General features: G+C 53.9%; 1 protein-coding gene across 2 annotated transcripts in view; it reads left to right on the forward strand.

The window, feature by feature from the left end:
- Positions 1-25,109, forward strand: part of Neurl1 (neuralized E3 ubiquitin protein ligase 1) — a 76,788-nt gene extending 51,679 nt beyond the window's left edge. For both annotated transcript variants that reach the window (XM_055591633.1, XM_055591634.1), the window contains exons 2-6: positions 5,459-5,700; positions 6,011-6,332; positions 18,605-19,306; positions 22,079-22,225; positions 23,175-25,109. In XM_055591633.1, the coding sequence (XP_055447608.1) occupies positions 5,459-5,700; positions 6,011-6,332; positions 18,605-19,306; positions 22,079-22,225; positions 23,175-23,413 (1,652 nt within the window). In that variant the 3' untranslated portion in view covers positions 23,414-25,109. The remainder of the gene's footprint in view (positions 1-5,458; positions 5,701-6,010; positions 6,333-18,604; positions 19,307-22,078; positions 22,226-23,174) is intronic.
- The last annotated feature ends 2,042 nt before the right edge of the window (positions 25,110-27,151 follow it).

A 27,151-nucleotide genomic window follows, 5' to 3' on the forward strand; every position in this document is an offset into this window, starting at 1 on the left:
TCTTCTTCTTCTTCTTCTTCTTCTTCTTCTTCTTCTTCTTCTTCTTGATATTTATTTATTTTATAAACATTTATTTTTATTTCATGTACATTGGTGTTTTGCCTACATGTTTGTCTGTGAGGGTGTCAGATCCCCTGGACCTGGAGCTATAGACAGTTGTGAATGCTAAGTGGGTGCTGAGAATTGAACCTGGGTCCTCTGGAAGAGCAGCCTGTGCTGAGCCATCTCTCCAGTCCCCTTAAAGATTTATTTTTATTTTAAATTACGTGTGTGTGTGTGTGTGTGTGTGTGTGTGTGTGTGTGTGTGTGTGTGTCTGGGGAGAAGGCTTATGTATACACAAATGCAGATGCATGCTGAAGCTGGAGTTATAGGTTGTGAGTCATCTAAAGTAGGTCCTGAGACAGAACTCAGGTCCTCTGCAGGAACAGTAATCACTCACAACTGCTGCGCCATCTCTCCAGCCCCAAGAGCCTCCTTTTATAAAGAACTCAAAGTCCAGAGAGGTATAGCAGCTTGCCTGAAGTCACACAGCAATTTTGCAGCCTGGCTAGGGTTGGAACTGAAGACCTCCTGCTTCCAGTGTTCATAGTTTTTGCTCTGCCCATCCTCACTCCCCTGGAAAGTGAGTCAGTCTTCGGAGGAGATGAAAATGAGGCCAGCATTTGTATTCAGGGCCAAGGTTTAGAACAAGGTAGTCTCAAGAGTGATGGGACCCAGCTGGGCCTTGAAAGACAGGTGGGTTCTGCAGAAGCTCAGGTGGGGCTGAGAAAGAAGGGGCGTGGGCAGGGGGAGCAGCTGGAGCCGAGGTCCTGGAGGTGGGACGACATGGGGTGGTACCCCTGGCAATGGTCACATGACAGTGACCGCTGAGTTGTCCCCATGCTGTCTCCTTTGATCCCATGAGGGCCTGTGGTGAACCCATTTCACAGATGGGAAAGCTGAGACACCACACACTGAGGCCACAGTGACTGGCTCGGAGACAGGCAGGACTGAGCTCAGATCTGGGCTCTGCACTCTGGCCGAGAGACCACGGTGTAACCTAACTTCTGAGGGTCTGTGTCAGGCGGCGAAAAGGGAAAAGTCAGGGTGCTGCCCAGGAAGTGTCACAGGGTTTGTGCTGCCTCCCACTCTGCCTGCTCCTCGGCAGCTCTGCCATTGGACCCCACAGTAATTCTGGGTACAGCTTGGTGGGGGCCACGAGGTCATCACCCCAGAGGTTGTGTGTGTGTGTGTGTCTGTGTGTGTCTATATGTGTGCATGTGTGTGTCTATGTGTGTGCATGTGTGTGTCTCTATGTGTGCATGTGTAGGTGCCTATGTGTGTGTCTGTCTCTATGTGTGTATATGTGTGTGTCCCACAGGGAGGTAGGGACCCTGTGAGGGGCAGGGCTGTAAGCTGGAGCTGGCTGAGGGTCAGGCGTGTGTTGGCAGCTTGCATGCCCAAGGAAGCTGGTGAGTCTTAGCTCAGCATGGGCACCCCTAGGGGCCTCATGGAGGCTCCCGCAAGATTGTCACTAAAGGGTCCTACTTTGTACATGTGCTGGGAGCTGGTGGCAGGCTGGGGCGTTGCTTGTGTAGCTGAAAGGCCTCAGTCCTGCCGAAAGCCACACCTTTGCCGGGGTGCAGTTGCCTCCTCAGCGAAACCCATTTTCTCTCCAACAGAACAGGGGGACATGAGCTCTGGGGTCAAAGTGGGCAAAGCGCCCTGGACACACATTGGAAGAGCACGGTCAAACCTGAGTCTTGCCTCACAGTCTGATACTAACTCACTCATCTGCAGAGCAGGCCTCACAGAGTCGTGGTGAACATCAGAGTGATGGAAGGAAGCCACCACCAGCTCCTTGGTGCCAGAGCTGTGCACACAGTAATTCTCAATGTGCTTTCTCTCCCCTCTGCCCAGTAGATTTTCATTTGTGACAGGGAGGGAGGTAGCAGAAGCAGTGACTCGAGGGTGGCAGTCACTCTTGTCAGATGCCTCACACTGGTCACCTCTGAGGGTACCATTCACAAGACAGCCCATAGGTGCCTCATGGGTGGCCCTGGCACCTTAACCAAAGAGGTGTCTCCATGTGTTAGTCACCAGCAGCTGGAGAGGAGGGTCTGGGAGTCGCTCAATGGCCATCCTGATAGCCTCGGAACCATAATGTAGGCAGGCGAGGTAGACCCAAAGACTTCACACCCCCTAACACCAAAGCTGCCAGGGTGCTTGTCTCCACCCACGGGGGCAGGAACAGCATCCTTTTATTTCACAGGTCCAGAGAGGACTTTGGTTAGAGTGTCAACCCAACTTGGCTTGGGGACCTGTGAGGTGGTCTATATCCTTAGGAGCCCTTCCTGGGGCCAAGTGATGGCATGCCTTGGTGGTCAGAAATTCCAGTTTTTCTTCCTGCTACCATCACCATCAGAAGGCCTGGTTTGTGTGTGTGTGTGTGTGTGTGTGTGTGTGTATGTGTGTGTGTATGTGTGTGTGTATGTGTGTGTGTGTAAGCATGCACACGTGTATGTTATGTGTTTGTATGGTGTGTGTATGGATAGAGTATGTGTACATGATTTTGCTTGTGCCCAGCAGTCAGAGGAGGACATATAAAGTACTCCCCCCTGAGACAGGGTCTCCCACTGCTTGTGGAAGTGAGGCCGGCAGCCAGCAAGCCCCAGCAATCCCCCTGCCTCTGCTCCTCTCCCTCTGAGTGCTGGGATGACTGGCACACACAGCTGTGCCTAGCTCATTGTGTGGCTGCTGAACCCAGGTCCTCATGCTTGTGCCGGAAGCAGCATCTCCCTGGCCTCAGCTTATTGCTGAAGTCTAATGTCTGCTCAGTGAAAATCATTCTTTGAACAGATATGGGTTTGGGGACAACCATGTAAGTTCTGTGACTGCCACCACCACTGAGACAGAGAATATTTCTGTCAACATGAGAACTTCCTTCAGGCTTCTGTGTGGCCAAGGCTTTTCCTCTGACCCTACAGACCTCTGCCCCTCCAGGGTCACTGAGATGCAGTCAGGTAGCAGGTGACCTTCTGTTCTGGCTTCTGTCACTCGGCATGCATCTAAGTTCCTCCACTCTCCCCAGAGCACCCGTCACTGTGTGGACACGCCCGCTGCACCTGCCCCTTCCCGGAAGAGGTGTGCTTGAGTGGTTGGGGGGGGGCGTGGATCAGGCTGCTGCATGCTGTGTGCAGATCATAGCCATGTCCCCACTTCTCTTGGGGGAACATGCTGGCGAGTGGTGTTCCGTTGTGTGGAAGCTGTCCGCCTCTCGGGCAGACTGCCAGCCTGTTTTCACCTTGGTCTGGCTGCATCCCAGCTCGAAAAGACGACTGAGAGCTTGAGAGCTTCGTGTATGTGTGTGTGTGTGTGTGTGTGTGTGTGTGTGTGTGTGTGTGTGTGTGTCTGGAGGGACATGCGCGCATGTGTGTGTGCACATAGCTGGAGGCCAGAGGATGTTGCGTGTCCTGGCCTGTCACTGTCTTAGTCTCTGAGACAGGCAATCCTCCTGTCTCTGTGCTCCACGGCGCTGGTGGTGTGGCCATGCCTGGCTTTTTATATGGTCACTAGGGATTTGAGCTTGGGCCCTCATATTTGCCTGGCAAGTGGCTCTTAGGCACTGAGCCATCTCTCGACCCCAGCAGCTGGAAACTAAGATTCAAGGCGTGTGTGAGGCTAGCTGGGTGCCTCTTTCAGTAAGGGACGCTGGAGCCACTGCCACTCCCTGACGCTTACCTGGGATGACCTCTCCCACCCTCCACGCTGCCTGGAGGCCACTTAGGAAGCCCCTGTCACTATCCCGAGATATTCCAGCCCTGTGGCCTGATGGCTGTCAGAGCCCTTGCACCTTTGGACAGTTCCAGAATATCTTGTCTTCCTGGAGAGGGCAAAGCAACCCTTTCTCATGCTACCTCCCATGGGGCCTGGCACTCAAGAATCTGCTCCAGAGAGACCCAGAGGAGTGTGGTGAAGGGTCACAGCTGGTGCTAGGCTGTGGAGCCGGGTGTCTGGCCCTCAAGAGAAGGGAGCAGAGATGCAGAGTGACACAAACCAAAGTGTCCCGACAGGCTTGGCTTCCCAGGCCTCTAGCATCACTCATTCTTCTCCCCTCCGTTTCCGTCTCTCCCCATCCCCCGTGGAGAGAGTGGAGGGCTCTGTGCAGGCCTGCTGCTAACCATGTCTTGATGCACTGTTATGTTGCTGTCTCGTGAGGACCAAAATCTGAAATACCCCAGGAGACCGGTCATAGGTGGAAGGACCTCCACCTCCTTCCTTCTGCCCTGTGGTTCTTCGTGGCTCTTTGCTTAGGATGACAGGATGGGCAGGCCCCATTTTCCCTAAGACTGATGGGGCACAGGACCTGGGGAAGAAAGGGCATCCTAGCTCCTAGCCCACGTAAGCTGCAGATCCTGAGGCACAGGCCTACCAATGTCCCGGAGAGGACATTCTCAGCCGATGAATGGCAGAGAAGCCACCAGACACCTTGTCCTGCTGTCTTGCCTGTGTCTGTATGTCTCCTGGCTGCTAGCTGCACATCTGTAATGCGCTCGCCCCTCCCCCAAGCCTGCCCCACCCTCTATCCCACTTCAGTAGTGTGTCTGTGGAAGAAAGCATGGTGCCTTTGTCTGCTGCCCCCAATTTTGCTACCGGCATGGGCAGCGGTGAGCAGGAGCAAAGCCTAAGGTACAGAGGGGATAGCCTTGAGGGAGGGACAGTATGTCCTTGACACTGAGGCGGGTGTTGCGTCCTCCATGGTGAGTCCCAGTGCTGCCCTGTCTCCTCCTCCCCCAGGGGCCTTCCTGAGAGGCCAGCCTCTCGGCAGTTCTTTGGGCGGTGGTCACTGTATGCCATGTAGTACGGTGATCTCCACGTACTGTGTCCTGGGAAGGACTGTTGGCCTCAGGGGAAGAGCAGTGTATGTTTCATGGTTGTACTTCCGGTACCAAGGGCAGAGCTTGGCAGCCGGTAGATAATGAATGATCATGACTAAAAGAGATGAGTGCTGACGGTGACAGTGAATGGCGTTAGCAGGGTGGCAGGCCGGCCTGCGTGATGGTGGAAGGAGGCAAGTGCTACTGGGGAGGGAGGCAGGAGAGCGGAACTGGAGGGATGAAAACCTTTCACACTGTCCTCATGTTCCTCATGTCGTGCTGACCCCCAACCATGAAATTATTTTCATTGCTACTGCGTGACCGTCCTTTGGCTACCGTTGTGAATTGTGATGTAAATATGTGATAGGCAGGATAGCTGCTCTGTGGCCCCAGGGGGTCGCGACCCACAGGCTGAGAAGCACCGCAGTAGAAGGCGGCTGCAGACCGTGGCCGGCAGCTGAAGGATGGGTGGCTACAGCTGGCCCCGCAGGTGACCGCGCAATGCTGCAGGCTGCGTGCTCCCCGGACCTCCTCTAGGAGAGCCTGAGCTGGCTCTTGGTCCTGTTACGGTCTCTGACGCTGTGGCCCTGTTCCTTTGCAGACTCCATCGGGGGCTCCTTCCCGGTCCCCTCTCACCGATGCCATCACAAGCAGAAGCACTGTCCGCCTGCGTTGTCAGGCGGGGCGTTCCCGGCCACGCCGCTGCTCTTCCACCCCCACACTAAGGGCTCCCAGATCCTCATGGACCTCAGCCACAAGGCCGTCAAGAGGCAGGCCAGCTTCTGCAATGCCATCACCTTCAGTAACCGCCCGGTGCTCATCTACGAGCAAGTCAGGCTGAAGGTGGGCGCCCCCGACCCCCGCCTTTGACCTCTTTCCTGCCGTGGCCTGTGGCCCGCTGTGCCGCTGCAGGCCTGCCCCCTCTCCTTCTTGCCCTTCTCTCATCCTCGCTGCTTTCCCAGCCTTCCTGGGTAACAAGAAGTGGGAATGGCCTTCACTAACCTGTAGGAAGGCCCCCTGGGTGGTGGGTGAGGACACTCCCTAGAGTTGGCTGGGGGTGGTCTATAGAGAGCCCACCCCCTCCTTCCCCCTCGGTCATCTGGCCAAGGAGGAGAGGCTGGTCTGAGGCTCCCCACTCCCTCCCTGTGGCCAGATCACCAAGAAGCAGTGCTGCTGGAGTGGGGCCCTGCGGCTTGGCTTCACCAGCAAGGACCCTTCCCGCATTCACCCCGACTCGCTGCCCAAGTACGCCTGCCCTGACCTGGTGTCTCAGAGTGGCTTCTGGGCCAAAGCGCTGCCTGAGGAGTTTGCCAACGAGGGCAACATCATTGCCTTCTGGGTGGACAAGAAGGGCCGAGTCTTCCACCGCATCAATGACTCGGCTGCCATGCTTTTCTTCAATGGGGTCCGGACAGCGGACCCACTCTGGGCCCTGGTGGATGTCTACGGCCTCACTCGGGGTGTCCAGCTGCTAGGTGAGTGCCATCCCTCTGCTCCATTCCATGAGTCCGGGGGGCTGCTGGTGGCGTAACCAAGGCTAAGGGGCCCAGGAACAAATCCAGGGCTTTCCTAGGAACTGCAGTTTCCCGATCCCAGCCACAGCTTTGACAGTTCCTCCTTCAGGGTGCTTTCTGAGCTGTGTGCGAATTTCACCACCAGAAACGGCAGCTTTGTCCCTGCCCTGGTGAGGCTAAAGTTGCTCTCAGTAGCAGTTGTCATTAGAGGCCTAGGCATACCTCTTAGCAACCCTGGGGCTCTTTTGGAGGAGACTCATGGTCAGGGATGTTTAGTCATTCGTGGATGAATGGTCTCCCCAGCCCTGGCCTGAGCCCTCTCCTGGCACCTGGGCTCCATCCTTACCCTAGAGCTTTCTGCAGCGATGGGAAGGGGAGGAGAGAGGGGAGCAGGAGGCACTGCGGGCCCAGACCCCTCAGAGGGAAAGAAAAACAGCCTATAGGGTTACCAGGGGAGCATCAGAAGATAGGCTGGACCTGAGCGCCAAGGCACAGGCTTCCTGGCCATGGAATCTGCCAGGACTGCCAGGGCCCTCAGAGAGCTGGTGATGGAGATGGGCTATAACCCAGCCCGTCTTCCCAGCTTGATGTATGTGTTCATATATTTTCAAGCGTGTGCTTGCAGGCATGTGAACTCTACATACAGGCAGAGCCTGATCAAGCCTCAACTTCCTCAACTGGAAAATGGGTCTTGGGAAGAGTTAAAGAAGCAAAATAAGGTAGCTTGCACTATCCTAGGTATCAAAGATATACCGAGCCAACACCTGGTACTTCCGTGCCCACCCCCACTCCGTTTCCCTCGCAGAGAGAAATCCCACAAAGGGGGATTCAAAACCCATTTTCTTTTTCCTCTCTCTGACTTCTAAGCCTAGAAATTGTGAACGTTTTCAGAATGCTTTCACTTGCATAAAAAAAGGCAGTGAAAGTAAAAACAAAGACATGAGTAATTGCCAGAAGCCTGTGTGTTAAGTTCCAAACATCAGGAGGCTGTTTTTATTAACTCGCAGTTTGGGAACTTTCTGTTTTTCAAGTCAATAAAAGTGTTCCTGCATTCATGCTCACATGTTGAGAACCCAAATGGGCTATTCCTGGTGACAGCTACCAAAGAAGGGCATCCGGGCTGGCCAGCAGCCTCCTCCACTCCCTCTATGTACTGGGTACACCTGAGGCCTCTACCCTGCCAGGAATTATGTGTGTTAGCCGGAGAGACAGATCCAGGCTGGATCCCAGTCAGTGCAAGGCTGTCTGGGCCAGATGGGGGGCCCGTGTGTACTTGGGCAGTATAACGGCGCTGAAGACTCCTGAAGCACGGCGGTATCCGGATCAGCTGATACACAGTAGTGGCTGTCAGTCAGCCCTGCCAGGCCTGGGAGGACAGTGCTCAACCTAAGGCTCACAGGAGTCTCTTCCTGCTGCCCTGGTGTCCCCCGGGCCTCACACTGTAACACAATAGAATTCCAAAGCTCAAGTGTGAGCACTGGCCCACTCATCCAGTACAGCCTCAACCATCTGCTTGGAAAAGTGTCTGGAAATCCATGTCTTACCCAGGTCCCTGCTGCATGTGGAAGACAGAGAATGAGTGGCTTCCTGCTCTTGAGAAGGTCTTGTTGGGTGAGGGGTGAAGGAGGTGGGAGCAACACTCTTTGTCTTCCCTAAGCAAAGAATACTCCTTCCTCCCTGCAGGACCAAGACCTGGATGGACCCCCAGGCCTCCAGCATGCTAGGCCAGTGCTCTGCCATTGAGTGAGAGATCTGTACTCTCCATTTGGAGACAGGTTCTCACTGGGCTGCCCACGCTGGCTGTGAACTTGTTCTCCTGCCTTGGTCTTTTTAAGTAGCCGAGTATAAGCCTGTGCCACCAGGTCTGGCCAAGAGCGCCTTTCCCCACGGTCCCTACCCTGGCTTGAAGTCCCAGCTGGAGGCTGCCTCCTCCCTGAGGCCTCTGGGTAGAATTTTGCTTTCTATTCTATTTTCACCACAGCGTTGAAGTCTTGAGAAGCTTTAGCCCATCCTTGTGTCTGTTTCTCCACAGGACAGGAGTTCCTCTGAGGAAGGACCCAGGCCTTATACTGCTAGCTTGTTTTAGAGCAGAGGTTCTCAACCTGTGGGTCGAGACCTCTTTGGCAGGGGTGGGGAATAGGGTGGGCGGCGCCAAACAGCCCTTTCACAGGGGTCACCTAACACCATGAGAAAACACAGATACTTACATTACAGCTCAGACCAGTAGCAAAATTACAGTTGTGCAGTAGCCATGAAAATGATTTTATGGTTGGGGGTCACAACACGAGGAACTGTATTAAAGGGTCGCAGCAATGGGAAGGTTGAGAACCGCTACTTTAGATGAGACTCTCATCCACCCTTGCAAGAGGGGAGCGTGGAGGCTGGCTGAATGGGCAGGCTGGGACTTGTTACCTGAAGAAAAGGACAGGTGGGTGGGACCAAAGGAGACCAGCCTACCCTCGGAGAGTTCCAGGCTCCCTGGACAGTTAGGGAGACAAAGGAGGCACCAGGACTCAATCAACGTAAACCTGGGAGGGGAGTAAATTGCTAACCTCTGAGGTCATAGAATCCCTCTCATCTGCCCAGATGTTTCCATCGTTAGCTCACTTAACCTCTCCGCAGGCCTAGAAGAGTGTTTTTCATCCCCATTTGGCAGGGAGAAGACTGAGGTCTGTAGAAGGCCCGGTCTGCCCATGTAGGGATGTGGCCGAGCTGGGTCTGAACAAGGAGTTCCACGATAAAGTGGTGCCTTTCCCATGGCCCTTCGGCAGGTTTGAACGGAAAAGGAGGCAGAAGTTAAAGGTGGCTCACGTCTGTGGCGGTAGAATCCAGATAGGCTTCTTGAGAGAGGAAGCTCAAGCTGAACCTTACACATTCCAGGAGACCGGAGAGGTGTGAATGAGGGGGCCTTGTGCCTAGTGACTTTGGGGCTCCGACCTTCAGGGCACTGGGGGTAGGTAGGGGCTGAAGCTGGAGACGAAGCAGCAGCAGGCCTCGTGCTGGCGCTGGAGCCCAGGCTGCCCATGCCAGCCTGACCCACACGCCTGCTGTGACTATACATGGGTTTGCTCAGAGTGGCTCACTTGCCCCGGATCTGCCTGAAGGCAGTTGTGCACACTCGATAAGGCTGGGGCCTCTGATTGCCATCCCAGCCATAAATCACCACAATCCCTGGCATTTTCAAACAGGGATTATGGCCCCTAAAGTCAATTAGCAGATTAAAATAGCTCTTCTTTTTGCTCTTCCTAAATTGATTTGTGTGTGTAAAAAAAGAAAAAAACAAGAGTCAGAGGGGGAAGGAAGAGCGAAGGGGAGGAGTTGGGTGGGGCGAAGGCATGGATCCCTCTGGGGCCTCTAAGGGGACTCTGGCCTTACTCTAGCTAAGCGCTGAGATTCTAGGCCTGTGCCACTCTGCCCAGCATGTCTGGGTCGTCTGTTGTCCCCTCTCTTAGCAGCTATCTTTCCTCTTAAGAAAGTTGTTCCCTTTCTTGGTGGCTCTGAAGCTGGGACAGTCTTTCTTGGGGTGATTATCCCCTAAAGATTGTGACCTTTAGAAACTCCCTTCATGCTTGCCCCCATCCTCTCCAGCTTCTGTGTGGGACTCCACACCTTACCTGCCCAGTCTTCAGAGCACAGGTGTACTCAAGCGCTTGGCATATTGCGAGTGGAGTAGGTATATAAACATTAGATACCCAAGCCAGCCCACAAAAGGATGGCTGTGTCCCTGAAAGAGTGGGCAGCTAAGAGCTGGGGTCTGACCCTCCTTCCCAGCAGTCCAGATACAGTCATAAGGACAGCTTTTCCAGGCCATGTCCCCATGTGCTCAGTAGCTCACCCTCTTTCCTGCGGGTGCCCTGGCCCAGGCCTGGGATGGTATCTCCAAGAATAACAGCTCCCTACCTCCAGGAAGAAGGGCCTGCCAGCAACCAAATAAACACAGGTTTTATGGGGTGATTAATACAAGAACAGATAAACTCCTGTCCTAGTTTCTTGTGGTCTCCTTGCTTCTCTTAGAAATGTTAGCTAGTTTGGGGAACACAGGCCTGTAATCTCAGCACTTAGGAGGCTGAGGCAGGCAGATTGTGAGTTCAAGGCCAGCCTGGACTACATGAGACTTCGTGTCCCAAAAATTAAAAAATGTTGGAAAGAGCAGCTATGATCTTATGAAAGGCTGGTGAGCCCAGTCTACACCCTCAAGCCCTCCTGGATATCACACTGTGCCTGCCATAGCCTGGCCTTTCTGCAGAGAAGGGAGAGTAACAGGAGAATTGAAAACCCAACTCCTGACCTTGAAGATTTTTACACCAAGGGACATGCTACATCACAGCTGTGAAGTGGCCCAAAGCTGATTCCACAATTAAGTGTGACCCAAATCGTCCACCTGTAGGATGCCACAGAAACAATCCTGGAGGACTTCGGTGGGAAAAGAAACTCAAGTTGCTGAAGAGCAATTTAGCCATTAGTGGATTAATATGCTGGCACGGGGTGGGGACTGAGCCAACAGGGGAGTCCGTCCTAGACGGGGGCAAGAAGAAGAAAGGCAGTAGGCTGCTTGAGGCCATGAGGGCTGTGTAAAACTGGGCACACGGAGAGAGAGCTTCAAGTTAAATGTTCCTGTGCTGTCTGTGTATTTAGTAGGAGAAATTGTGGCTGGCAGCAGAGGAGTGCCAGGCCCAAAGTGAGGTGGGAAGGGTCTGGAATTCAGATCCCCCAGACCCCTCAGGCTCACACATCAGGTCAGTATGAGCAGACCTGGTACCACACCCAAGTGGTAGTGGCAAAGCCAAGAGGGCTGGGAGCTGGGGCTGGCAGGGGCTCAGGCCCTCCTTCTCCTCTCCCGGAGAGCCTCACCTGCCTCCTTGGGGGTGTTATGCATGGAGACTCAGGAGGTGTAGCGTTGGGCCACATTCTAAGGGGCTGCCCATCCAGGGCAGTGGTCCAGCTCCACAGCTCTCCTCAGCCACCTGAGACGAGGCCCAGGGGCCGTATCCTGTCCCTCGAGTGCAGTCTACAGCTGAAGGCCTCACTGCCTTCTAGGTGGGCTTGCTGCTTCTCTGGCTAAATCAGGGTTTATGCTCAGCCTTCACTGCAGGTTCAAAGGCTAGTTGCATTTTAAGGAGCTTGTACTGGTCTTGGGATGGGGAGTCCATTGGGAATGCTTTGCTGATACGGGTTTCTTTCTTGTTGACAGTTTTCCCTTGCTCTTCACTTAAGAATAATTCAGTCAAGTGTTGCAGTATACACACTGGGGAGCAGAGGCAGAAGGACTCAGATACATATTGAATCTGAGACCAGCCTGGACTGCATGAGACCCTATTTCAAGCCCAGTGCGCCCTCTGCCCCCAAATCTTATTGTTCCTTCTGCAGAGGCTCTTCCAGGCCTTTTCTTTTTCTTTCCACTTCAAATCTTGCTGGTTGTGTCAAGGCCCAGGCACCAAACCCTCCACTCCTCCATCTGGGCTTTTCTGCCTTCCTTTGTGCAGGGAGACACATCTTCTCCTGAACACCCAGGGCACATGGAGGTCTAGGTGGTTTGCGTGCTGCATCGTCCTGTTCTCTAGAGTGGCACACATCCTCTGCGCACAGGGAAAGGTGTTCCTGTGTGTTCTGCAGAGAGGTCTAAGGACCGCAGCTGGTAGTGGCTGTTTTGAACCAGGGGCCTCTGGACTGCACTGCCTTCCAGCTTCTCTAGCTGGGAGTAGCCTGAATGACCACCTCCATGTGGTCCCTGAGGACCTGCTGTGTCTGGAACAGGGAGTCTGAGAGCTCTAAGCAGGAAGGAACCACACCTGTTGGGCAGAGGAACCCCAGCAGCATTGGTTTTGGAAGGAGGTAACGGGGTACCCGGGTATCCGATTCAGCTGTGAGGGCAGTTCCAACTGCCTGAATTCTTCACAGGTTCTCAAGGGCTTTGTCTGGCTCTCCTGTCCCAAAGCAGACTAGCCTGAGCAGCTGAGCCTGGTGTCCTCAGGATTATCAAACTAGGACTGTCTGTCTGTTACCTTCGGAAAAGGCAATGCCACATTTCCACCTGGTGTCTCATGGCTCCAGATGGAGTTCTAAGGGCCTTGGTAGGACCTGCAGGGGCAAGAAGGTCATAGTGGGACCTGAGGGAAGGGAGTGCCCGGTACTATAAACTGGGGACCAGTCCCTCATTTTAGAAGCAGGAGAGAGCCACCACATTAAGACCCAACCCAGCTGCTTGTGAGCTGTGGGCAATTCCCAGCGCCTCTTGCCTTGGCCTCTGGGTTAGGTGGCCATGATTATATATGACCCACTAAGCTCCAGGTATCTGCAGAGCCTCTCAGATGCAGGAAAGTGTTTACAGGGTGAGAAGTGGTCCTATCTTTAGGTTAAAAAGAAATACCCAATTGGCCATATTTTCCATGGTAACCATCAATATCACCAAACAGAAAACTCCATGCCAGTCTTTTAACACAATGGAAAACCTTGCAATCTGAGTTTCCTGGGATAAGATCTGTGCTTCTCCAGCGGAGTTCTTTGGAGCTCTGGTGTGTCCCAGGACACTTCTGAGACAGAAGCACAGGCCTGATGAGGAGATGCGGTCATGGCACCTGCCTGCCGGACCTCAACCACAATGTCTGGCAGTCCTGGAACAAAGATACCCTACCTTAAAAAATGAGCAATTGACGCAAGTGTGGAGCTCACGCCTATCCTCGTAGCCATCGGAAGACTGACATAGCAGGATCACTGTGAGTTCCAGGCCAGCCTGGGATACAAAATCCTGTCTCAAAAACTAAGAACACAAAACCAAAGTCAACAAACAAACAAACAAACAAAACAACAGAAGTGTGAGCCATCACATCAACTGATGCCGGGAGCCTCTGGCTCCGGGATTCTACCAAGGAGTCTGTCTTCGAGTAATTCTGGAACAGTCTACGCTTCCCTCAGTGGCCTCAGAAATCGTGTTTGTTTCTTCTGGGCTGCACATAGCTGAGTTTAAAAGGAGAGAGAGGGTGGAGGGCAGTGTGGTTTCCAGAGCACTGCCCAGGAGGTTGAGAAACCCTTGGTCTATCTGGGCTGTGGACCGCCTCCGTGGCTCCTTCCCTGCGTGGGTCAGACGCAGACCATCAGGGCGATGTTGATGGAGACAGTAAATGTGCTGGCAGCGCCTTCCAAACCGGCTGGCTGCTGCAGCCCCGTGGTTAAAGATTAACCAGTGCTGCGGATGTGAGAATCCAAACAAACAAGAGTCTGGGCTGGTGGTGGCCTAGCTTCAAAAGAGGCGCCTACGGCGGTGCCAAGAGCCCGAGTTGGTCACCCCGTGCGAGCTGGCCCTCAGCTCTCATCACCAGCCAATGTTACCCTTGGTCTGGCTCAGGCTGATCTCCATGAATTTGCCAGCAATATCACATGCCATGTGCCTTTAACAGGCTGTCTGTCCTGCTGCTGAGGCAAGTCTTCCCTGATCCTCTCCAAAGCAGAGGATGAGCACCGTAATCTGAGTTGGAGGGCTTTATTCTCAAGGTGACATTTATCCCAAAGAAGAGACTCAAAGGGGCCCTCTGGGGCATGATCTACCACACTATGATCCAAACCAGGAAAGCTTTTCTTTTTCAAGACACGGTTTCATGTAGCCCAGGCTGACTTCAGATTCATTTACATAGTTTAGCAGGGATGACCTTGAACTTCTGCTCTCCCCCCCCACCCAGAGTTCTGGGAGTACAGGTGTGCACCAGACTAGTTAGGTACTGCATATCAAATCCAGGTCTTTTGAGCATTCCAGGCAAGCATCCTACCGACTGAGCTGTGTGTCCCGCCCAACGAAAAGTTATTTTTGACAGTTATACAGTGATAGGGGCTGGGAAGCTTTTTGAGGTGGTGAGCTTCCTGTCTCCAGGGTCATTCTAGGCAAGGCTGAGTGAGAAGCCGGCAGGGGGAGAAGGTTGCCTAGGCCCTTACCTCCTCACTTTCTTTGAATCTGAGATGCTAAGATTCTTGCAACTGAGTCAGGAATTTGGATTCTTCCTGTCTCTAGGCCTAAACTAGCTGTCTGCTGATTCCCAGGACCCAGGTCCTGGCTTATCTCTGCCTGTGGGTCAGTACATGAGAGTAGTACCAGTCTTACCCTGGCAGGGCCTGGTTATTTCTGCTCTGGACCAGAACCTGAATTAGCTGAGCAGCTCCTCTGGAGATCTTGTGCCACCTCGGCCTCCACCACTGACTCCTCCTGAGCGGGCAGCTTTTCTCCAGCACCAGTTATATAACTTGTAGCTTCCAAACGTGGGGCCAACCATGGCTTGTGGCTCTAGATTACCTGTGTCCTGGGAGAGTCCCAGGGTGTCCTCTGGGATTTGGGGGCTTGACACAGCTGTGCCCCATCTCCATGTTAGCTCCCTCTGAGGCCCTTTGCTTCTGCCATGCCGTGGGTGCTCTGTGTCTCAAGTTGCAGCTATTTCAGGGCCTTGAGCAGCTGACCCGCTGCTGGGACAATTATTTGAAGCCTGCTGGCTGCCCACAGCTGCTCCTGCTGAGCACTGGAGTGGAAGCGGAGAAGACATTCCTAGGCTGGGTCTAGCGGCTTCCAACTGCTCCTGGGCCTCAGGTCCCAGCTCAGCAACATTCCCATAAGTCCACTTCCTAGCCCCATCTGTTTGTCTCCCTCTCTTTGTCCACTCTCTCATTCCTCTTCCTTCAACCTCCACACATTCGCTGCTTCTCCTGGATTGGGTTTTCAGTCAATAATTTCATTCAAAGAGTATTTCCTGGGAGTCCACTGTGACTTGTGTGGCTACAGACAGCATGGGCAATGTGTCTGCACGGGCAAGCACTGCTGGGGGTTGAACCCAGAGCCTTGTGCATGCTAGGCATGTGCTTCACCGCTGGCCATGCCCCACCCCCAAATGCTGATATCTGAAGTTATCTGGGCAACAGGGCCTCTGCCTGCCCTGGCCTGCCAGAGCTTGCCAAGGCATGCATCTGCCTCCATTCTCTAGGTACACCATGCTTCAGGAATGTTGCTTACACAAAAGCTGAGTGCCAGGCTGAACATTCAACACCTGGTCTGGAGTGCCCTAGAACCCTCGGTGACATGGAAACCGTGACTTGTATTGACATCTCGTCACGTGTGCCAGGTACTTTGCCAGGTGCCCAGGGGGCCTTATTTTACCACATCCCTGTGGCGTTCTTCCAAGATGAGCCCCAAGCCCCAGAACACAGGGTTTGTATAGATCAGGTCTCTCTCACAGCTGAAGAAGAGAGACCTCAGGAGGTTAAGCCACGTGTTCAAGGTCATGCAGCTCATAAAAATCGCAGTCAAGATTTGAGCCAGGCTGATGACTTCAAATTCACTACATTCAACTCTATTCCTAACAGTATATGGGTTTGAAGTAGACTGTACTTATCTTTGAAGTGATGGTCCCTCTGTGCCTTGAGTTTCTCAGGGCACATCTGGAGTGCCATCTGGGTCTATCCACTCGCTAAGTGGTGGGAAGGTGTCTGCGACCTTCAGTATGGAGGCAGCGGTGTCTTCCGTTTAGGCTCAGAGCTCCAAAGGTGTAGTGCACTAGATACAGAGATGAAGAGTTTTGTTTAAGAGACCCAGCCTCTCAGGGGACAAAGTCCTCCTTTGCTTACTGAGCTACTTCCACAAGTAGGGTCCACAGGTTTGGCCTGTGCTGCTGTGAACTGACCTACAGCCTGCCCAGATCCAGGACTCTGAACACAAGTCCTAGAGTATGGTGTGGCCAGCGTGAGATCTTTCCCATAGGCTGTGGGCTCACAGCTCTGAAAACTGAGTCCCTCTCCTCTCGTCTCCCATCTCCCTAGAGTCGTCAAGGCCCCGCACTGGAATCCCTGAGGGGCCAGGGAACAGAAACTGGCTCTCCAGGGCCCAGGCCCTCCCTGCCATTGTCTTCCTCCATTTTACCTCTTCTTCCTTTCCTGTGCAAATGCTTCCCTTCCCCTCTGCCTCTGCATGGTCCCCAGCCTCTGAGCCATGGCCCTCATTGTCTGAGTCAATTCCCTGGAATAATCGAGTTTTCCGGTTGGTTCCCTCTTCCTTGCTAGCGCAATGCTGGGAAACCCCAACCAGCCATACCCCAGGAGGCTTCTGGAGCAGATGAAGGGCAGAACCTAACCTTCTGAAGTCCAGATAACAGCTTCTGAAAGGGGTAGGGAGACAGGGACAGAATGCAGAGGCTTTAGGCTCTCCTCCACCTTCAGTGGAAGGCCAACTATGGCCTCTGCTCTTCTTGCTGGCTTAGTCTCCCAGGCTTTGCTTGGAAGGCTTGGGCACTCGAGCCACCCAGGCACAGGGGGCTCCTGGGAAGGCATAGGCCATGGTGTGGCTAACTGTGGTGCCAGCCTTCTTTGGAGGCACCAGCTCTACAGAAGGGCTTCCATCAGGAATGAGTGTGGCATTGAGGGATGGACAGGCCTTGCTTCAATATTGGATCTATTTACTTTGTGGCTGTCACCCAAGACCCCCGAGCTACATCTACGGTGGGATGGCCACCATGGGCCGCTTTAAGGATAACGTGCAGGGGCCATCACACGTCATGACTGTCTCTGTAAGTTACAGGTCCGTAGAGCAGGACATAGCATTCCCATTAAAAGAATATGGCTGTAAACAGCTGTTGGCTTGAAGGGGTGTTCGGGACACAGTAAGTAAAAGAAAAAAAAAAGTCATTGTGCAAAAGGAAATGTGTGCAGCAGGGATTTGAGCCTGAAGTCCATGCCCGTGGAAGGGCTTAATACATGTCACAGATGCCCAAGTGTTATCCACAGACTTTACTGACAGTATTTTCAGGAGCTGGGTCAAAGCTACTCCATTTTCAAAATGGCAGATTACCCATGAAAGTTTAAACATTGGCGTTTCTATAGCAGAACTCAATCTTTGCATTGACAGAAACCAAAAATACATTTAAAAGAATCTGTCATGAGCTGGGTATGGTGGTGCACACCTGTAATCTCAGCACTCAGGGAGGCAGAGGCAGGCCGATCTCTGTGAGTTCCAGGACAGCCAGGGCTACACAGAGAAACCCTGTCTCAAAAACCAACCAACCAACCAAACTAATCTGCCATACCACAGTCCAAATACAGGAAATGCTTTTTCCCTAGGTAGTGGACTAACAGTTGTTTTCCTTTCTGCTGGAGTGTGTCTTCTTCAAAACTCAGTTTGTGTTTCCTGATGGTTTTGCAGCCTGCTGAAGCTGCTCTCAAATGCTCTGTTTCTTGGATTTGATTAACTCCCTTCTATACCTTAGTGTCTTTATGTGGCAATGATAACATCAAAGGGTAAGTATTGGTTTTGATGTCATAGTTTATGCACAGAAACTGGGAGACAGGGGGTCCTTCTGGCTTCCTAGAGTGTTACAGTGTCAACAGTGCCTGTAAACATGGTTATTTGTCTGAAAGCCACTCTGAGGATTGGGGGATAGCTCAGTGGGCTGAAGCCACACGGACCTGAGTTTGTTGTCATGTGTGTGTGTGTCTGTGTGTGTAAGACAGAGTTTCTCTGTGTAGCCCTGACTGTCCTGGCACTCACAGAGATCTGTTTGCCTCCACCTCTGCCTCTGGAGTACTGGGATTAAAGCAATCACACTTGGGTTTGTTGTCTTCTGAAGGTGGGTTAGTGGTGTGTTTATAATCCTCCGGCTGGGGGTGCTGAGACATCCCTGGTTCCAGGATAGACAGCGGCCTCACACACACACACACACACACACACACACACACGGATGGTGCCTGAGAAACACTACTTAAGGTTGACCTCTGGCCTCCTCGTGCGTGTTCACAGGTGCACTCGCACACCTGCACGCACACACAGCGGAGTCAGTCCGCTCTAGTTTTTAAGCAGAAGTAGGGAAATCCGAGGGGTTAGAATTTAAGAGACCTTTCTCTTCCGCGGACGGGCTGGAAATCAATCCATTGCTAACCACAAAATTCTTTGTAAGACTGTGAGTCTTAGCGGGCACTGTGGCACACACACTTGAGTTCGAGGCTAGGCTGGGACAGGAGACTCAGAAAACTACAGCACCGCTCCTAACGCACCAGTGCTGCAGGGTTCCCGGAGGGGGAAAGGGGAAAGCCGGAAAGCACTTAGAAGCAATTAGATGCCCTTCAGGCGGGCGTCTTCCGGCCGCAGGCTTGGTCTGAAGGGTAGATCCCCGCCCCTCGCTGCCCGACGGCGCCTTCAGTGGGGCGGCGCCCGCTGCGCTAAGGGGCCGCGGTGGGACGGTGACGGTCGCCCTCTCTCGCCCTTCCCGCCGCAGACAGCGAGCTGGTGCTGCCCGACTGCCTGAGGCCGCGCTCCTTCACCGCGCTGCGGCGGCCGTCGCTGCGCTGCGAGGCGGACGAGGCGCGCCTGTCTGTGAGCCTGTGCGACCTCAACGTGCCGGGAGCCGACGGCGATGGCGGCGACGACGACGGCGCGCCGCCCGCCGGCTGCCCCATCCCGCAGAACTCGCTCAACTCGCAGCACAGCCGCGCGCTGCCGCCGCAGCTCGACGGCGACCTGCGCTTCCACGCGCTGCGCGCCGGCGCGCACGTCCGCATCCTGGACGAGCAGACGGTGGCGCGCCTGGAGCACGGGCGCGACGAGCGCGCGCTCGTCTTCACCAGCCGGCCGGTGCGCGTGGCCGAGACCATCTTCATCAAGGTCACGCGCTCGGGCGGGGCGCGGCCGGGCGCGCTGTCCTTCGGGGTCACCACGTGTGACCCCTGCACGCTGCGGCCGGCCGACCTGCCCTTCAGCCCCGAGGCCCTGGTGGACCGCAAGGAGTTCTGGGCGGTGTGCCGCGTGCCCGGGCCTCTGCACAGCGGGGACATCCTGGGCCTGGTGGTCAACGCGGACGGAGAGCTGCACCTGAGTCACAACGGCGCCGCGGCCGGCATGCAGCTGTGCGTGGACGCCTCGCAGCCCCTCTGGATGCTCTTCAGCCTGCACGGCGCCATCACGCAGGTCCGCATCCTCGGTGAGTGCCGGGCGCCATCCTCCAGTTCATGGTGGTCTTCCTAGGCAGTCACTTGTAGTTGAGTTCGGGGCCCAGAGGAAGAAGCATCTGCTCCACCGATGGCTGGGGAAGAAACCCAACTCTCATCCCAACATGACACACAAACTGGCCAGAGCCATACACCTCAGAGGTTGTGTGAAAATGGGGACAAGGGAGTTCGAACCAGCAGTGAACTTTCCGAGACTTGTTTTCCTCGGGGCTGTTGTGGGTCTTAACGAAAATCAGGTTGGCTGGTTTGGTGCATGCTTGTAATCCCAGCGTTCAGGAAACAGAGGCAGGAGGATCTCTGCAGGTTCGAGGCAAACCTGGTCTGCATCTTGAGTTTCCGGTCAGCCAGAGCTTCATTGGAAGCTCTGTCTCAAAAGCAGAAAAACAGCAATAGCAAAACCCCAAAGCCCCAAACACCACGGTGGGTCTACTGGGGCAATACCTGAGTCAGAGTAGGGGACCCTGAGCCAGGTGGCCTTGGGGACTGAGATCGTCCAGGCCTTTCCGGAAGAGGCAGTTTGACAGGGTGGGAGGGTGTGGGCTTGTGTTTAGCCACACTCCCTGGCTTGTTCGACAGGATGTGTCCCTTACTGTGACTGAGCACCTGTCAAGAAGGCAACTGAAGGGAAGACGAGTTAGATTTGGCTCGTGGTTTGAAGGGACGGTCCATCCTAGTGAGGGAGGAATGGCTGGAATGTGAGGGCCGGTCTCGTTGTGTCCATCTGCTGTCCGAGAGACAGGTGCCTGCAGGCAGCTCCGTCCTCTTCTCTTCCTGTTTTTATTCAGCATGGGAAGCCAGCCCTTACGATGGTGTCCCACACTCAGGGTGGGTTGACCTCCCTGGCCTCTCTCACTAGCAAGTGCAGATCTTTGAATCCTGGCTAATTCTGTAGCTGTAAGATAGATTCTGGACATCTGATTTTGTTGTTGTTTTGTTGTTGTTGTTTTATTTTGGTGTTTTTGTTTGTTTGTTTTGAAACCGGATCTCTCTACATAGCCCTGGCTGTCCAGTTCAGGCTGGCCTGGAACTGACAAAGATCCAACTCTGCCTCCCAGGTGTTGGGATTTAAGGTATTTGCAGCACTATGCCCAGCTGATTTATATTTTTCTTTAAGTATCCTTAGCTAAGGTTGGAGAAACCTGGGCCTCTCAGCCCCGTGGCTCAGCCCAGGAGGCTTGGTAGGATTGGAAGTATGTATTGATTAGCAGGCCTCAGCTGCTTTCTGAGCTCAGTTTTCAGTGAGGGGCTGGGTAGCCCAGTGCCTGTGTTGTGGTGCTTTGAGACCATAAGTGCGAAGAGCTTGTGAAACAAGAGAAAAAACAGCACAGCTCTGTAGAGGCGAAGAGATGGTGAGAAGCAAATAGAAAAGCTACGAAAGGAGGCTGGAGTGCTGAGGAGTTAGAGCTGAAGAAAGACAAATCAGGTAGGAAGGAGATGAAATCAGGTTAGAGGAGATGAAATCAAACAGGAAGGAAGATGAATCAGCCTAGGGCGGGATATTCTGGGTGGAATAAAATGAAATTAGATTGGGAGGTGTGTACACAAATCTGAGCTGAGGCGAGAGATAACCGGCTCTCCTCAGTGCTTCTCAGAGAAAGGAAATCACAGGTGCAATTGCGTCACCACCACCTAATAATAGCAAAGCAGCTTTCCCGCAAGGCTTCTGCCGTTCAGAGTGGTTTATGAGACTGGAGTGAAAGGGAATTAAAACAAAAGGAAACACAAGACCTTTTCTGCCCCAGGTGGTAAGTGGGTCAGGGTGGACATCACCCAGAACCCAGTGTCTGTTAATAGCTCCCGAGCTTTTTGGAAAGTTGGGCATGTCTGTCCGACAGCCAAGTGGTGTTGGGGGATCCTGAGTGGCCCCAAAGGAAAGACTCAGCAGCAGCAGCGTGTGAAGGTTCATTGTTCCCCCTACGGCTTCGTGAAAGTCCCCCGTAAGCTGATAAGTGAGGACTATTTCCTTTACCCATGTGTACAAAACCTACAGCTCCCTTTGTGTTCCCTGGCAGAACAAACCTACATTCACTAAAGAGAACTATATCAGTAGCTTTATAGACATTGTTCTGAAAACAAAACAAGACAAAAAACGCTAGCCGGTGCAGCAGGGTAAGAAAAGTAAATAGAAAGCTTATGGTCCTGATAGAAACAGCTGGATTCTCAGCCAAGAGGACAGAGTACTTCAGGCTGTGTGGCTGGGTATGGCTGGCCAGTGACAATGACTAGTCATGGAGCTTGGGGGGAGCCATGGTTGCCCAGAGACTGAGACTTGAGCACAGCCTCAAGAAGCTTCCTGAACAGTCTTTTGCAGGCAAAGGCTCCGTTCCCAGTCTCATATGTGCACAACATGAACCTCGAGGAAGAACTTGTTGAAGAAAGGCAGGGAAGACAGAGGGAGAGAGGGAGGGAAAGGTAGGACTAGAATGCAGGGACCAGTGCTTGTGTAGAGAAAGCGAGTGGTAGAGAGGTAGAGAGGTAGTGATGGAGGCTGAGGTTAAAGGCGGGGCCTTCTTCTCTGAAGGCCAAAGGTACCTCGGAGGTGGAAGGGGCCACTAAAGAGGCAGAAGTTGGCTTGGAGATTGTGGGCGATATAAGACAGAGCAAGGGTGGGGCTGACCCAGCCTGTGGGCCCTGCCCCTAGCCTGTGGCTGTCCTGTAGGCAGGTGCGGGAGCCCTCTCTGGGGGTGGGTATTGAAGCTTTCTTAGTTAGGCTAACAGCAGTGTGGCCCATCCCCCTTTCTCAGGCTCCACCATCATGGCTGAACGGGGTGGCCCATCTCTCCCCTGCTCACCTGCCTCCACTCCAACCTCACCCAGTGCCCTGGGCAGCCGCCTCTCTGACCCCCTGCTCAGCACCTGCAGTTCTGGGCCTCTGGGTGGCTCTGCTGGTGGTGAGTACCAGGCCCTGTGGTTGGGTCAGTGCTTCTCTCCTCACTCTGCAGAGAGGGCAGTGTAGCCTTTGCTAGGGCTAGGGCTGCCAGCTCAGTGGGGGCATTTTACTCTCTTTAAAAACAAACCCACCTTTAATTGTTTTTAAATTTTGAGTGTGTGCATGTTTGTTGACTCGTGAATGTGGGCAGTGCCCGTTGAGGCTTAGAGGGTGTGCTGCGTCCCCCAGCTGCAGTTACAGGTGGTTGGGAGCTAACTGACTCGGGTTCAGCTAACAGGCAGCTGAACTCCGGGTTCTCTGGAAGAGCAGCAAGCCTCTCAACTGTTGACGGAGCTCTCCAGTGTTGAAGCTGTGGCTTAAAAAAAAAAAAAAAAGATTTATTTTAAATTGTGTGTGTGAGCATGTGTGCGTGTGTATGCGTGTGTGGGGTGTGGGTGTGGTGGTAGTGGGTTTTGTGGCTGTGTAAGCATGAGTGCCCGTGGAGCCCAGAAGAGGGCACTGATCCTCCAGGGGACTTTTTGTTTTTCGAGACAGGGTTTCTCTGTGTAGCCCTGGCTGTCCTGGAACTCTCTGTGTAGAGCAGGCTGGCCTCTTAGACTCAAAAGAGAGCTGCCTGGCTCTGCCTCCCAAGTGCCGGGACTAAAGTGCGCCAGGGGACCTTTTGACATGTACATAGGGGGTGCTAAAGGTTAGGAGGGTCACGCCTTGAAAGACTTGGGAAGTCCTTTTTCCCCCTTTCCCCTCTCCTCTTACTGCCGCTCCTGGTCTGGGGCCATGTGGCCAGAGCCAGGCCGCCGAGCTCAGCTTCTTCCTTAGGCGGGAAGGCGGGCTGTCAGTGTGAACAGGTGGCTCTCCACACTGGAGGAAGAGGGAGCCCAGGGCCACTTTTCTCCTGTGAGAAGGCCCTGTGCTGGGTCACATCTTGTTTTGATTAGTGCTTTTGCTCTCAGGGACAGCCCCCAACTCACCAGTGAGCCTGCCCGAGTCACCAGTCACCCCAGGTACGGGCCAGTGGAGCGATGAGTGCACCATTTGCTATGAACACGCGGTGGACACGGTCATCTACACGTGTGGCCACATGTGCCTCTGCTACTCCTGTGGCCTGCGCCTCAAGAAGGCTCTGCACGCCTGCTGCCCCATCTGCCGTCGCCCCATCAAGGACATCATCAAGACCTACCGAAGCTCCTAGCCCACTGCAGAGCCCCACCCTGCACGCCCACTTTTACAGACTCCAGCTAAGGGCAAAGCCAACAGGGTCCCTTCCTTCTCCATTTTGCAAATTCTTCCTCCTTTTCCATTAAACATGGGAAACCAAGGTCCCTGAAGGTTTGGGCTGAGAGGGTCTGAGGCAGGGAGGTTGGGGCACAGGTAGTACATAATGAATGGAGGAGAGAGGAGGAGGCTAGCCCACAATCTCTCTTCTCTTTACCCAGATTTCTGCAAGCTGAGGGGCTGAGGTAGAGTCTTAGGTTGTATAGCCCACGTGGCCCCTTGGAGAGAGTTGTTCAGCTAGCTTCCCCTGGGCAGCCGGGGAGGAGACTGCAGGCCATGGTCTCGTTCTCCTTACCCAGAGCAGGTAAACAGACGGGCTGCAGATTCCAGGCCCCAGGCCCGGGACCTCGTGTCAACAGCCGTGTGCAGGGCCTCTCCTCGCCATAACCTGCACCAATCATCTCACCGGTGCCGATGCCCAGGGTGCCCTTCAGTGTAGGCTTACACGGGCCTTCCTGCCATCAGGGTCTCCAAAGAACAGGTCTCCAGCCACACTCAAGGCCTCATCTCAGTGTCAGACTTGGCCTGGGCGGATCCTCCCATCATGTGCCCAGGAGGGACAGGGGACCTCAGTGGGGTGGGGGTTTCCTGGCCTATGGACAGCCCTTATACTTATTTTAATTTATTTATTTATTTGGTTTATGAGTTTTATGGGTTAATTTTAACCTGGGGGCTCCTGAAATGCTACTCTTGGCTGGGGGGTTGCCAAGTGAGGGGCAGCAGAGAGTAGCCACTTGGTTTCTCTCCCCTCCCCCCACTCCAGGCCCTAACACAAGGCTCGTGGGCAGTCCTGCCAACCCTGAGGTGGAACTCGGGGCTGGAGGTCTCCCAGGAGGTTGATGAGCCTCTCTTGGTTGGGGAACCACCTATATCACTTGTGCTCTTCCTCTCTGGGTGGGCGCTTCCTTAGCTTGGTTGCTTTGAGGGCATCCATTCTCTAGGAGTCCACCTCTATAAAGACAGGGAAAGTTCTGGAAGGTTGGGGAAGTTATTGACATATGGGCCAGAGACCAGAATGGAGACCCTTATTAGAAAAGGGAGGATGGATCCTGAAGGCCAGGACCCTGGTCCTGAGAAGGGAGTGTTCATCCCTCTCAGGCTGTGGCCTCTGTAGCCCTACCTGCCTGTCCTGGGTTACTGTGGCCTAGACCCCCTCCCAGCCTTTCCGATGGCTGGTTTTATTTCCATCAGAGGTGGCTTCTGCCTTGACAGACAGGACCTGGGGCTGTGTCCTGGCCAGTGGTCACCCCCACCCAAGCCCCAGCTTTCCCTGTGTAAAGTGGTTTGGGGGTGGAGCACTTTCCATGTCGTCCCTGGGAGTTCTTAGGGGGCTGTACTGGGGAGGCGTTGAGAATGTCAGGGTGGGCCTCTGCCTGCTCTGGCTTTGCAGGGTTGGGGCCACCCTCGGTTGTGCCACGTCAGTCACTGGCCCTGGTAGACCCCTTCTGTGGGAGCAGGCTGGAGCTGGTAAGTTGCCCTGTCTAGTGCAGAGCCGCCTGGCTGGAGGCGGGAAAAGAAGCCATCACCCACTCTGCTAGCGCAGAGGTGGCACAGCCTCCTTTGTGAACTGGGTCACTGTGTCTGTGAATAAAGGTGATTTCGTACCAGCCTGAGGGCTGTGGTGTGCGTCTGGAGGTTGGGGGACCAGTGTGTGAGAACACCTGAGTGATTAGGAGTAGCCCCCATGCCCCAAAGGACCTGTGACAGGGAAGCCTTGGAGTCAGGCTTTGTGTGGGGCTGAGACAGTGGGGTCCATAATACTAGGCAAGACTTTGAAGTTGAGAAGCTGCCCCTCTTCTGGTGTCCCCAGGACTTTGGTGACGTAGGGTACCAAGGGAAGCCACAGTCATGCTATGCTGTCTCCTCTCCGGCCAGAGTTCCTGTGGGGTGAGTATCGCCACCTGGAGACTAATGGGGGAATGACAAGTCAAGCCTGTGGCTGGGATGGGGAAGAGGTGAGTAGCCTGGTCTACACACGATGTTAGAACTGTGCATATTTGGCAGGGCCAGGCCTCAGAGACCTGGGGTGTCCTGCCTACACCTTTGCCTGGGAGGAGGCTTTGGCCACCTAGTCCTAGCCTGCCTTTGAACTGACCTCAGGTCCATTTTTCCCTCCTTACTAGAGACCAGCCCAGTAAGGACCAAGAATCTAGCTTTGGCTACTCCAAGAAAGCCACCTGCAGGTAGGAAAGGCCTGGAGCAGCCTGTGAAAACCTGGCCTCCTCCATCCCACCCCCTGGAGTAGGCTGATGTTTGGGCTGGTAGAACTTGCTAGCCAACTGAATGGGTCCATGGGGCCTAGAAAGAACCACCTGATTCCGTTCAGTTAAAAAGGCCAAAAACTTTATTTAGTTTTTAGGGAAATACAAGATGCCTGTAAACATAAAATATGAAAGAAAACAACCCAAAATTTAAAAGACTAGAAGCATGCCAAGACAGATCATTTCTACAGACCAAAGAGTCCCCCATCAAAGAGACAAAGGACACCCGCAAAGCAGCAGGTCAAGGGGGCTGGGTCCCTCCCCAATGACACTGCCTGTGTGTGGTGAGGCGTATAAAAACAACCCACTGTTAGAACTATGAGAAACATAGTTTAGCACCACTGAGGGCTCTGGAGATATGTCGGCACTTGCACCGACCCCTACCGCATCCAATGTCCTTGTGGCAGTTTCTCTGCTGAGGTGAGGAGGGAAGAAGCTGGGGGAGGGGCTCCTGCTGACCCCCTGAAGCAGGCGGGGGCCGAGTGGACACTACGCTGAGGTTCCTGTGACATCCACCTGCTCGTTCTCACCAGTCCACACACCCACACTGCGGGGGGTGGGAGTCACTTCCCAGACCCCTCAAGAACTGGTGTTGCAGGAGACAAGTTATAAATCTAAGAATGGCAACTGTGCACCCTTTGAAGTAAACTCAAAAGCAGTGTGCCTCAGTAGAAGCCACTAGAAAACAGAAGGCAGCGGCCAGGATGTTGGTGTGCTCACCTCAGCTGATTGGCAGCAGGAAGCCAACTCGGCAGTCAGAACCACAGGTTCCATTACTGACTTGGGAATATTGTCCTATGCCAACAGGAAAAGTGAGGTCACCTGCCTCCTGGACAGGCCTGGGCTCTTAAGTTCTAGTGTGGGGATGCTGGGTCCCTACCGTGTGGCCTGTATGGTCAGTGGTCTCTAATGTGTATAGTCTGACAAAACACACTGGGCAAAGACTTCGGGAATCTGGGATATGGCTTTAAGCCTTCTGGGAAAGGGCCTCCCAATCCAGACTGGCTGTGGCTCGCAGCACCTCTTCCTTAAGATGATCCGTGATAACTGGAAGCCCAGCTGCGGCCCAGTGAGTGAGTTTTCTCTGGCTGGACTCTTGGCTGGTGAGAACAAAAATCCCTGTAAAACCCGTCGTTTTCAAACTCCAAGAACGGACTCCTTCCTGCTCCAAACACAGTAAAACTCCAAACTCTCTCTTTCAGCCTTCCCACACCTTCTCTGCCTAAAAGACATCTCTGGAAGCCTCCGTCCCCAGTGTGGGGACGGTAAGCCCCAGTAATTCCAAACATGCGTACTCATCTTGCCAACGTGCCTCCCACTAGCTTTCCAACATGCCAAATCCATCCTTTTGCACCAACACAGTTCTCTCACATTTCCAAAGACACAGCCCATTG

The sequence above is a fragment of the Psammomys obesus genome, unplaced genomic scaffold (assembly GCF_907164565.1).
Source record: "Psammomys obesus unplaced genomic scaffold, mPsaObe1.curated_primary_1811, whole genome shotgun sequence".
Taxonomy (NCBI): Eukaryota; Metazoa; Chordata; class Mammalia; order Rodentia; family Muridae; genus Psammomys; species Psammomys obesus.